This window comes from Perognathus longimembris, chromosome 28, assembly GCF_023159225.1.
Source record: "Perognathus longimembris pacificus isolate PPM17 chromosome 28, ASM2315922v1, whole genome shotgun sequence".
In the NCBI taxonomy this organism is placed as follows: Eukaryota; Metazoa; Chordata; class Mammalia; order Rodentia; family Heteromyidae; genus Perognathus; species Perognathus longimembris.
Genome location: NC_063188.1, coordinates 92,958,708 through 92,971,775, shown reverse-complemented (window position 1 = coordinate 92,971,775; position 13,068 = coordinate 92,958,708). Strand labels below are relative to the sequence as shown.

The 13,068-nt window shown below is 36.8% G+C and overlaps 1 protein-coding gene across 4 annotated transcripts in view; it reads right to left on the bottom strand.

The window, feature by feature from the left end:
- The window catches only part of Dmd (dystrophin), a 1,916,788-nt gene that overhangs the window by 338,005 nt on the left and 1,565,715 nt on the right, over positions 1–13,068 (bottom strand). For all 4 annotated transcript variants that reach the window (XM_048336444.1, XM_048336436.1, XM_048336438.1 and 1 more), the window contains 2 exons: positions 4,642–4,762; positions 3,762–4,030 (listed from right to left, as the gene is read on the bottom strand). In XM_048336444.1, the coding sequence (XP_048192401.1) occupies positions 3,762–4,030; positions 4,642–4,762 (390 nt within the window). The remainder of the gene's footprint in view (positions 1–3,761; positions 4,031–4,641; positions 4,763–13,068) is intronic.

Here is a 13,068-nt window from a genome sequence, read left to right as displayed (position 1 = left end):
TAATTTAATGATGTAGACGAGTACCACTAAACCTTCAGACTTTCAGATTTGTTGTCAATAAGATGCAAAGGAGTAAAATCCTTTAGAGTTCATTTTGAGTACAGAATGAAAAATGAGGCAGCAGCCATGGCAGCCATGACTTTTTGTTATCCCATGGCTATAGGCCTCAACAAGGGACACAAAGTGACCAAGAATGTGAGCAAGCGGAGGCACAGCTACAGTGACAGGTGCCTTACCAAGCACACTAAGTTTGTGTGGGATATGAGCCATGAGGTGTGTGGCTTTGCCCCATGGAGCTGCCCAAGGTGTGAAAGACAAATGGCCCCTCAAGTTCATCAAGAAAAGAGTGGGGAATGCACATCTTCCACAAGAGGAATAGCTGAGCAGGAAGGCCACTGCTAAGAAGGACTGAGACCCCTCTGTCCCCGAATAAACATTTGCTCACCTCAAAAAAATGAAAAAAAGAACTACGGAAAGGGAAATAAACATGTGAATTCATATAATCCATAATTTAAAATGCATGCATACAATGATTACACAATGCTGGTTTAGAAATGGAAGCAATTGTATTTTCTATCACCGGCACATAAATATTCAGGATAAGAACCATGATTTATGTCTTTTTGAAATTATTAGGACCAGAATGGAGGTCTTAGCCAATCGGGATATATAAAATAAACTTCATTTCAAGATCAAGAACAGGGAAACTAAAAGAAATACTGAAAGTACATTGGGTGGACATTAGAACTGATACTTGAACTGTTGCATTTTATTTTTAATTATGTAACCATGTTGTATACATTCTCCATTTATATACTGAGTGCCTTACAAATATTCCTAGTGTAACAAATTGAATATGAAAGTGTCCTTTATGCCTGCTGGATAGCCTATATATTCAAGAACTTAATTGATTTATTAAGGAGCTTACTTTTTTAGATTGTTTACCTTAAACTTATGCTTTTTTTTTCAGTTTTACAGAAGACTTAAAATATCTGTTCCTTGTCAGGTACTGCTGGCTTCTACCTGTAATTCTAGTTACTCTAAGAAGGCTGAGATCTGAGGACTGCAGTTCAAAGTCAGCTGGTGCAGGAAATCCATGAGACTCAACTTCAATTAATCACTTAAAAACCAGTGGAGCTGTGGCTCAAGTGGTAGACTACTGGCCTTGAGCAAAAAAGTTGTGGGAAAACACCAAGGCTCTGAGTTCAAGCCCCATGACAGACAAAAATAATCAAACCCTAAACATACAGATGAAACTAGTATAATGTTAAACACATCTGAGCTGAAATATTTTAAGACATATACTAATTTTCAGGATAACAGAAATGTTAGCTATTGCATGAGGCATAGAATGTTGGGATGCAGGGCAATTTAGAAGTAATAAAGTTAAACTTTAACCTTTTAAAAAAATATTCACCAACGATTCTAAATATTCACACACGATTTTTAATATTCACATATGACCTTAATGAAGAGCTTTTCAATTCAATGTAAGGCTGTAGGAGTTGTGAAAGGAAAGATCAAGTGTGTTTCCTTCATAACTATATATCTAGCACACTATATAGTGCTTTATAAAACTTTTTTTTCTGGTATTGGTGATTGAACTCTGGGCCTCATACACTTGGGTTTTTTTTTTGTTGTTGTTTGTTGTTGTATTTTTTCCAGTCCCAAGGCTTGAACTCAGGGCCTGAGCACTGTCCCTGGCTTCTTTTTGCTCAAGGCTAGCACTCTACCACTTGAGCCACAGCGCCACTTCTGGTCTTTTTCTATATATGTGGTGCTGAGGAATTGAACCCAGGGCTTCATGTATAGGAGGAAAGCACTCTTGCCACTAGGCCATAATCTCAGCCCCTTGTTTTTGTTTTTGTTTTTGTTTTGCCAGTACTGGGGCTTGAACTCAGGGCCTGAGCACTGTTGCTGGCTTCTTTTTACTCAAGACTAGCACTCTGCCACTTGAGCTACAGTGCCACTTCTGGCTTATTCTGTATATGTGGTGTTGAGGAATCAAACCCAGGGCTTCATGTATATGAGGCGAGCACTTTACCACTAGGCCATATTCACAGCCCTGGGCCTCATACTCTTAATCAACTACTTTGCTCATGGTTGTGCTCCACCACTTGAGACATAACACCTCCAGTCTGTAATTGTGTTGGTTAATTGGAGTTAAGATTCTCACAGACTCTTCTGCCCAGACTGGCTTCTAACTTTGATCCTCTAATCTCAACCTTATGAGTAACTAGGGTTATAGGTGTGAGGCACCAGTGCTTAATAAACTCTTCCTAAATGTGATGTTTTTATATTATACTGGCATTAGGCTAGGAGCTCTTAATTTACAGATGCACATTATCCTCATTCCTTTCACAAACTTTACTTTGTTTGGGATAAGATTATTGTATGTATGTATGTATGTATGTATGTATATACGTATGTATGTATGTATGTATGTATGTATGTATGTATGTATGTATGTTTTGCTAGTCCTGCAGCTTGAACTCAGGGCCTGGGCACTGTCCCTGAGCTTCATTTTGCTCAAGGCTATCATCCTACCATTTGAGCCACAACACCACTTCTGGCTTTTCCTGTTTATATTGTACTATGGAATTGAACCCAGGGCTTCATGCATGCTAGACAAGCACTCTACCACGAAGCCACATTCCCAGCCCAAGAATAAGACCATCTTAAGTGGCTAGACTATAAGGGAAATTTAGTATGTAAAGCATGCTTGATGGTTCGTGAAAGTTTGAAATTGAGAATAATTCTGCTTAGTGAACGTTATGTATTGGGGGGGGGGTGGACATTTAGGGAAGACTACAAAGATAACTAAAATCTATGTTATGCCTTGAGGGCTGAGTAAGATTTTTACCAGGCAGATAAAGTAGTGGCACAAGAGAAAATTTTAATTTTGTCTGCATTTGAATTTAGAACCCTTTTTGCATTTTTTCACATCAGATAAGTAAATAAACCATGTTTCATGTTGCTGAATTCAAAATGTTGTCCTTAAAGGTATTCTTTTCTAGTAAATTATCTTTGTGCCACAGGAGAACGTTACTTTGTATTCCAGATATATGTGATTTTCCCTCATGTTTGCAATGAAGGCAACTAGGAATTGTATTACCTACACTGCTTTCCAAGGGAATGGCAGATGGATGGTCTAACTGCACAGTAATATGAATTATCCACATAATATAACAGTAAAGATGCTCAAATACACACACATCAACTGACTTTAGTATAAATAAATTAATTTCCTAGTGGAAGAATCAACTAAGTTTTACACTTATAACGTGTGTGTGTGTGTGTGTGTGTGTGTGTGTGTGTGTGTGTACCAGTTCTGGGGCTTGAACTTAATGTTGGGGTACTGTCCCTGAGTTATTTCCCCTCAAAGCTACCATTCTATCACTTGAGCTACACCTTCAGAACCTCCACTTCTATTTCATGGGTAAGTGGATATAAGAGTATCACAGCCTGGGCTGGCTTTGAGCTGTGATGCTCAGATCTCAGCCTCCTGATTGGCTAGGATTACAGGTGTGATCTACTGGCACCTGGCTATAACTTTTTAATACTTCACTTTATACCACTGAAGCTAAACAAATGGTTATACCACTATCTTCTCTTAGGGAACACCTCATGGGAATTGGTCAAAGATGTGTTGACTTGGGCCCCATTCTCAATTTTGTGTGATAAAAACACTGCACTGAAGTTTAGATAACAACCACTTTGGGGGTTGCCAAAGGGGTTTGGAGCAAAGCATTAGACTGTACCTTGACTTTTTCAAGGTGATCTTGGAGAGAGTCAATGAGGAGGTCTCCCACGGGCTGCCAGGATCCCTTGATCACCTCTGCTTGGCGTAGCTTGAGGTCCAGTTCATCTGTAGCCTCTTGAAGTTCCTGTAGTCGTTCAAGGGCCTCATCTATTTTTCTCTGCCATTCAGCAGAGCGCAGGTTCAATTTTTCCCACTCAGTGTTGACCTCCTCAGCTTGCTTTCGTAGGAGCCGAGTGACATTCTGGGCTCTCTCCTCAGGAGGCAGCTCTAAATTGGCAATATGACAAGGTTTTAGGTCACATTCATGTTTGTTTTCTTTTTTTAAAACATTGTTGGAAAGGTCAGACTGGATGAAAGAATGTACAGATTAACAAGAGGCCAACCTACTGATTAATGGGTCTTTTACACTTTGGCATAAATTTTGATACAGTTCTGCATATTTAAAGCCCATCTTCCTGAGTGAACTTGTTATGCCCTCTATCAATCAGATAATCCAAGACTCATTTGAGCTATTGAGGAGAAAAATGCTAAGATGTACACCACAAGCTCTAATTTACTTCACTAGGGCTCTTAAATGGAAAATTACCTTGTAGTGTTTGTAACAATAGAATTCCTTCCCACAGATCAACTCGTTTTGAAATGTTCTGATAATTGTTTGCTAACCTGTTTTAATGTTTATATATGAATGTGCAAATAGATATACACTTGGTGGTTTATGATTTCTTATTCATTCCCAACATCTATGTTTAATTTGAATTGATTGTGTTTAACCTAGAAAATATGAGAGCTTTTCAGACTTTGGCAGCCAGAATGGATGGGCTGTTCTGTCTCCACTGATCCTTCTATCAATATGTTATTATAGTTCCACATTCAATTACCTCTGGGCTCCTGGTAGAGTTTCTCTAGTCCTTCCAAAGGCTGCTCTGTCAGAAAGATTCGTACAGTCTCCAGAGTACTCATGATTACAGGTTCTTTAGTTTTCAATTCCCTCTTGAAGGCCTGTGAAATGAGATGAAAAGAAATGCTTATTTGGCTTGTGGCCTTCTTCTCTAAATTAATCCTGGGTGCTCACAACTTGTTTATGAAAATCTCAGGTCAATTTCGATCTCATTATTTATAAACTGAGAGTAATAAAACAATAAAGAAGGCCAGGCCAGGTCTTTCTGTTAATGAGGAACGACTGTGTTTATAAAGCCATTCTAAAGAGAAAGGGGATTTCAAGATAGGTGATGCTCTCTCATTAAGACAGGAACACTTTTGTTTGTTTGACCTATGAAACTTGAAATCTAGAGCTAAAGTTACAAGGTAAGTATAGATTGTAAAGCACTAACATGGCTAATAAAGTTTTAAATATAATAAAATAGTGGACATCTAAGACATAGTGGGAACAAAATAGAGGGACTTAATCCAGTTGGTAATCACCAGGTAGTTTTCTTTTTCTTTTTCTTTTTTTTTTTTTGGCCAGTCCTGAGCCTTGGACTCAGGGCCTGAGCACTGTCCCTGGCTTCTTTTGCTCAAGGCTAGCACTCTGCCACTTGAGCCACAGCGCCACTTCTGGCCGTTTTCTATATATGTGGTGCTGGGGAATTGAACCCAGGGCCTCATGTATACGAGGCAAGCTCTCTTGCCACTAGGCCATATCCCCAGCCCCACCAGGTAGTTTTCTCAAAATGTTTAAAAGTGAAAAAAATAATGTATCAGAATTAAGCTAAAGGGAAAGTGTTAATACTTTTGAAAAATATCCATTATATCATACATTGTGATCTCTCTGAGAAGAGTAGAAATGTTTTAAACTATTATGTTATGGGAATTTGGGGAACACATTAATATAAACAAATACATGTAAATTAATGGGGGTATTTAGGTGATCTGAAAATTTTAATCTCTTATCTGTAACCTTGTTTGACATAGAGAATGAAGAGTAAACAAAATAGACAGACTCTGCCTCCAAGAAGTTACTGGACCAAGCCAGATATGCTGTCTCATGTCTAAAATTCTAGCAACTCAAGAGGAAGAGATCAGGTTGACCGAGTTCAGGCTAGCCCAGGCATAACTGTGAGATCTTAGAAAACAAACAAACAAACAAACAAACACACAAAAAAACTAAAAGAAACATGGACTGGGGATGTAGATCAAATGATAGATTGCCTGTTTAGCAAACAGGGGGCCTTTAGTTCAAATCTTAATATGACTAAATGAAAGAAGTCACTGGACCAAAACAAATATATATATATATATATATATATATATATATATATATATATATATATATATATATATATAGTTTTGAGGTACAGCTCAGATGTAGAGTGCTTGCCTGGTATGTGTGAAGACCTGGGGGAAATTTTCTTTACTGGAAACAGAAAACAAAATAAAAAAGAAAACATAAAGGGAAAAATGTTTGAAGCAGATTGACAAGTGTAAATCCATATATAATCAAGTACTAATAAGGTAGTGGGGCATGTTGTGAAGGCAAAAGGAGCAGATGCTCTGAAAGCTTTAAAGATAGTTATTGATTCAGAGTATGTGATCTTAAAAGTAAACATGTGAATCAAAATTAAAGACTTTATAAATAATAATATATAAACAATAATTATATCTCTGATCTAGATCTTAAGTATGCTTTTCAACTGTCTTAGTTTTTAGTAATGTAGCACATTGATACATTGTGAAATGATTCATCTTCCATAGTTATTTACAATTCAGGAGTGAAAGGCAAGGTGTTTGATCTCGGATAAAGGACTTCTCTGGGGGAATATGAAAACTCAGCCTGTGAAAGGGGAAGCAATTTCTGTATTGTGGGATAGTCTCATGCTCTTGAACTCATACAGGGCTGGTGGACTATTTACTTTGCTTACACAGTTAAAGATTCTACCTCCAATATTTCATTTGAAATCTGCACAAATATGTAAATATGTATGTGTGTGTACTTATATACCTGTATGTGTATATACTTGTATTCCTGTATTTTTTTATATACTTAATTTTACCAACTTCAAGAACATCATCATTTTGCCTAGCCTTTCCATTTGGATTTGACAAGAGGCAAATGATACTGTCATAATTAATTACAAAAATGATAACTAGCATCTGTAGTGAACGTCTGTGTACCAGTAATTATATGAAAGTCTGGAAATATAAGGTTGTCCTCAAAGTTGCCCCTCTTACATACAATGGAAGAGTCAAACATATGAATCATTATAATAGACTGTAGAAAGTAATATTGCTGTGTCCAATCTGGGAAAGACTTCTAAAAGAAGATGGTTATCATACAGACTTCTCAAGCACAGATATGAGTTAGTCAGGGAACAGCGGGTTAGAGGACATTGCAAGAAGACAAAAATCCAAGCACCAGACTTGGATATAGCACCATATTGCATGTATCTATAATTAATATTTTTAAGCAGGCTCATATTTCTAGAACATAAAGAACAATGAGAGAACATGTGCAGAGATGAAGCAAGACACTTTCATTATGTGAAGATTTATTAGACCTTTAAAGCAGAATTTGAGACAAGATGTATGAAATACAGCCCATCACTGGGCAGCTAAAAAGTTTGAAGGATTTCTTTTTGGTAATCAGGAACCTTTGAATGGATTTAAGCAATGGAGTAGCACAGGCATGTGTGTGTGTTTCAAATAAAGGTCATTAGTATTCATAGGTCTATGGTTCCAAGGAGACCACTGTTGAAAAATCAGGAATGCTCAGGATGCACAGAGTTCAGTATTTCACTGAGGATTCTTGACTCACGTTTCCCATAACACTACTCAACATCTGCTAAGGACATTCAGCAAATCCCACATTTTCACTTTATCATGTAAATGAACCGATCCAACTTTTTTAGGAGTCACATTTTCACCAAATTAAGAACAGGGAAATACTCAGCAACCACAGGAAGACTTAAAACACAACTGATGATAAGGCAGGGCTGATGTAAAGTTTGTCTGCATCAAATTAATTGTATAAATCATGGGTGAGAATTAAAGAAATGTGTTTTTGCAATTTCTTCCTTAAGATTTGCTTATTTAGTTATTTCAGCTATTGTTTTGTCTTTTCTTTTTTGGCACTGGGGATCAAACCCAGGACGTTGCACTTGCTAGGCAAGCACTTTGCCACTGAGCTACATCCCAGCCCTTAGTTATTTTATTGTGCTGGTCCTGGGGCTTGAACTTAGGGCCTGGCACTATCCCTGGGCCTTTTAGCTCAAGGCTAGCACTCTTAATATTTGAGTCACAGCTCTACTTCTGGCTTATTTTTTGGTGGTTAATTGGAGATAAGAGTTTCACTGACTTCCTATCTGGGCTGGTTTCAAATGTGATTCTCAGAACTCAGCCTCCTGAGTAGCTAGAATTATAGGTGTGAGTCACTGGTGTCTGGCAAACTTTTATATCTTAAAAGATATTTTATTATCTTTAAGTAGCTATACAAAGGAGTTCTCATTCAACAATGCAGTTTATGAATACAGTGTCTTGACTAAGTTACCCCTTTTATCATTTTCAACCATTCTTCCCAACTCACCTGTTCTCTCATTTTCTTAATTTTGTAGGCTATATATAGAATTTGTTACTAGACAGCATTTCATTGTACATGGTAAAGCCATGTGTAATAAATTCACAAATTAGACTTACTGTAGATCCCCCCCACGTCTACTCATGGTTTCCCTTTCTACTGTTAATTTACCTATAGTATACCATAATCTGAAAATAATAAATAGAAAATTACATATATAAATAATTTATAATTTTTTAATTGAGAATTGTTCTGAATAGCATAATGAAGGAGTATTCAGCTCTGCTCCCTTCTACTTGGAATGTCTCCAGTATATCTATGTCATATATACTGTCTTCTCGGTTACATTATTATAGCGCTTTGGTTCAAATAATTATTATTTAATATTAGCCCCAAAGAACAAGAGTGGCAGTGCTGGCAATTTGTACAAACCGAAGACAAGTCATAAGAATACTTCCTTTAAGTGAATAGGTGAAAATTCTCAACTCTAGGAAAAATGAAAAAGCTGAAAACTGAGGTTGCTAAAATCTATAGTTGTTAATCTCTTGCTGTGTTTAATTTATTAATTACACTAGATCATAAGTATGTATGCATAAGAAAGAATATAGTATGTAGAGAAGTAGGTGCTATTTTCAGTTTCAAGCACTTCCATGGATATGTAAAAAGAATAGAATTGGAATTTTAGATATAATTGGAGGCATGTACACGATCTAGTGAAAGATTATAACCCAGATCCACACTACCAAGAAGGAGAAAAGATAGGAATAAATAAGTGAAATGCTTAGAAGTTTGAGGCATGCAGATCTGGTGACTGAGTAGGTGTCAGACAGAGATAAGAGAAAGGAAGGAATTAAGGAACAAGGAGGACTCTTAGTTTTTAGAATGAATAGACCAGTGACTGGTAGGTACAGTGAAATAAAATGTGAAGAAATAAATTTCTCTGGGTTTTTCAGTGCATCTATAAAAAGCTCTAGCCTGCTGAGAACTTTCCCACACTATGCAAATTAGACCTGTAGCCATTTGTCCAGTTAATTTCTCAAATTCCCATGATCCAAGAGTGCCAAGTAGTTAATGCTTAGAATAGGCTCATAGGTTAAGCTCCGAGTTGTCAGAATGACTGGAGTTGCTATCTCTCTGGGTAATTACACTTCAAAAAATATGACGCTCAGACCTTGGGGATATTGTGTGGTTGTAAAACCCAAGACATAGCAGGCAGTTAACAGGATCCTCAAGAAGTTAGAGTTAGACTCAGGCCTATTATGTTTCCAAGGAGAATCTTTCAATGGTTGATGATAGCTGCTTCTTTCTTCTTTATTTATATATAGAGAAAAAGTTCCTGGTTTCTTGCCTATGAAGTACCTAGCAGCCACTCAGGCAGAAAAAATTTCATCAACCTTTAACATGTCACCCTAGGAGTATATTTAGGCAAAGTAAATGGGAGAGCGAAAACAATTTGTTATAATTAAAAGAAATCATTCTCTTATCTGGAATTGCTCACATGTGTGTATACATATGAAGTTAATAAAAAAGAGTATTAAACCCCAACACTATTCTCATGGTTTCTGGCCTTACATTGAGGTCTTTGATACATTTGAAATTGATTCTGGTGCAGAATGATATATAAGGATCTAGCTTCCATTGTCTTCATGTGGATAGCCAATGTTGCCAGCATCATTTGATGAATATGCTGTCTTTCTTCCTGGGTTTGCCTGTCATTCAACCTAGGTTTTGGCTCCCTTATCAAATATTATGTGGCTATATGTCTGTGGGTTCAGTTTTGGGTCTTTTATTCTGTTCCATTGGTCCTCAGGCCTGTTCTTTTGCTATTACCAAGCTGTTTATATTACTATGGCTTTGTAATAGAGTTTGAAGTTTGGTATTGATATTCTTTCTGGTAAGGATTGTTTTTGGCTATTTGGGGTCTATTATTACTCCATATGAAGTTTTTGATTGCTTTATATTTCTTTGAAGAAAGTTGTTGGGATTTTGGTAGGTATTGCATAAATTTGCAATTTTTACAATGTTAAATTCTTCCAATCCAGGAGGAAAGAAGGTTTTTCCATTTCCTTGAATCTGCTTCAATTTCTTTTTTTCAGGCAACAGAGGTTCTTCATATCTTTCTCTCAATGTAATGGATGAAATACCTAAATTCATGGCCAGAAACTATGAAAATATTACAGGAAGGGGTAGAGGAAACACTAGGGCTCCTAGGTATGGATAAGACCTTCCTAAGTTCCAGAATTACATCAAATCAAAGAAAGACTGGATTAACTGAGATTGCATTAAAGTGAAGAATTTTTGCATGGCAAAGGACTTGACTAACAAAATAAAAAGAAAACCTAGAGATTGGGAGAATATTTTACCAGCTATGCATCAGTCAAGGGGCACCTATTTAAAATATACTTACAGCTCAAAAAATAAAATCCCCCCAAAACAATCCCTTAAAGAATCAACCCAATTAATAAATGGGCTAAACACTTAAAAGAGAGACTTCTCAGAAGAAGTAAGAATGGCCAATAGACACATGGAAAAACAACATCTATGGCCATAAAAGGAATGTAAAGAAAAACAATGTTGTGATTCTACCATACCTTAGTTAGAATGGCCATTATCAAGAAAACTAACAATAACAAAATTCTGGCAGGGATGTGGCCCAAAGAGAATTCTACTACACTGTTGGTGGGAATGTGAACTTGTTCAACTACTCTGGAAGGCAGTTTGGAGGTTTCTGAAGAAACTAAACGGAGAGCTTCCCTATGACTCAGCAATAATACTCCTAGGCATTTATGCACAAACAAGGCCACACCAAAGCTACCAGCACAACAATGTTCATTGCAGCATTGTTTATCATAGCCAAGATATGGAATCAACCCAGATGCCCCTCAGTGTACTAATAGATCAAGAAAATGTAGTATACATACACAATGGAATTATACTCTTCCATCAGAAAGAATGATATTGTATCATTCATAAAGAAATGGAAAGATGTGGAAAACTTTGGTTAAGCAAAGTAAGCCAGAATGAAATGGTGGTTGCATGGTCTTCCTCATTTATGGTAACTAGAATGTGCCTACAGATCTACAGGTAAACATAGTGGATAGTAAAACAAAAAGCACTGGGATATAGTAAATTATACATGTTTCTAGACATTCACATAGTGAGATCAAAGGAAGATATTTATCAGAGCAGATCATAAAGGCTAAATAACTATGTGGATATGATCATAAATAGAAACAAGATATATTTCTTATTGTTATTGCTCTTTTTGTTGTCTTTTTTCTTAATTTATTTGTGTTTGGGGCATAGAAAAGGTGTGACAAATGATGAATAAATATAGCACTGGTACCCACTAGACACTATGTTGAAAATGTTGAAAATTATCTACACAACTTGTGAAAAGGGATGGGAGAGAAAATGGGAGTGAGGGAAGGAGTGACATTGTCCAAAAAGAGCTGTACTCATTACCTGACTTATAAAACTGTAACCCCTGTGTATCTCACCTCTGCAATAACAATAAAATATATTTTAAAAAACACCAACTAAGATAGCAGGGAGAGTCTGTGTAGGAAACAGAGTAAGGATTTTTGATAAACTCAGCTTGGAGAGGTTATATTCTTTCCATGAGGAAATAATATAATCACATGTTTGGGGAGAAGAAAAGAAGATTTGGGAGTCTCATTCTCTCATTTAGCTAATATACATTTCATCATTTAATGAGCAGACAGTAAAACAGGATTCCACAAGTGACCATAAAGGAATGGATATTAAAGAGCTTGAGGTAAATAAGGAGTATAGACCGTACAAGAGAGAGGGAGATTTTCATGAGGAGGAAGGTAACCAAGAGCATCCAACCAAGATATACAGAGGCAATGCCAGACTGGCACTGCAGAGTTCTCATCAAACTGGAGGACACCAACTTGAGTGAATGGCAGAAAGGTTAATTCAGGAAGGAGTGGGAGAAGAGGGATCAGCCACGTCCAGTGAAAATTATTTAATCAATATTTATTTGTGTTTTTTTCTGAGAAAAGAAAGAAAAAGACACACCAGGAAGACAGAGAGGATCACAAAACAAAAGGAAAAATTATTCTTTTTAAGATAAGAATGATTTGAATCTATAAATGGAAGCTAGCAAAGGGTAACCAACCATCTTAGTTTTTTTCAGCACTGAATTTTTCAGAGTGTGAAACTAATTTATTTTTTTATGGTTGTTTGGCTTGAGGCAAGGTCTTGTTAGATAGTCAGGGCTCGTCTTGAAGTGGCAATCTTCCTATTTCAGCCTCCCAATTACTAGGATTAAAGATGTGACCACCACTCCTGGGAAACTTTCAATGTTAAGACCAGGACAGTGCCCGGGAAAGTGGACAGTCTCAGAAAACCAAGATCATGCAACGTTATGCAAGTAGAGAAAGACATGTTAAAGATATGAACAGGAAAAAGGGGAGATAATTGTTGGAGCAGAGTCTGTAAAATTAGAAATGGACCTTAAAGGACTTATCAAAGTGCAAAGTCCAAGACACTATTTGATGATGCAGCTCCATTGTTAAAGTGAACAGTAAATAATTCAAGGCTAAGAGCCATCCATTATGAGGCACTACTTGTTTGCTCCTCCAATTGTTGCCAAGGATTTAGTTCCACTACAGCTGCACAGTTCATTTCTTAAATATGAGTCACTGAAGATTAAAATGGGTATGAAGGAAAGACAAAAGAATTTCTGTCATTACAAAGACATAAGTACCATTATTTTCACATCATTGCTTGAAATTAAGAAAAGGAAGTAGATGGAAGGGAGGGTAAA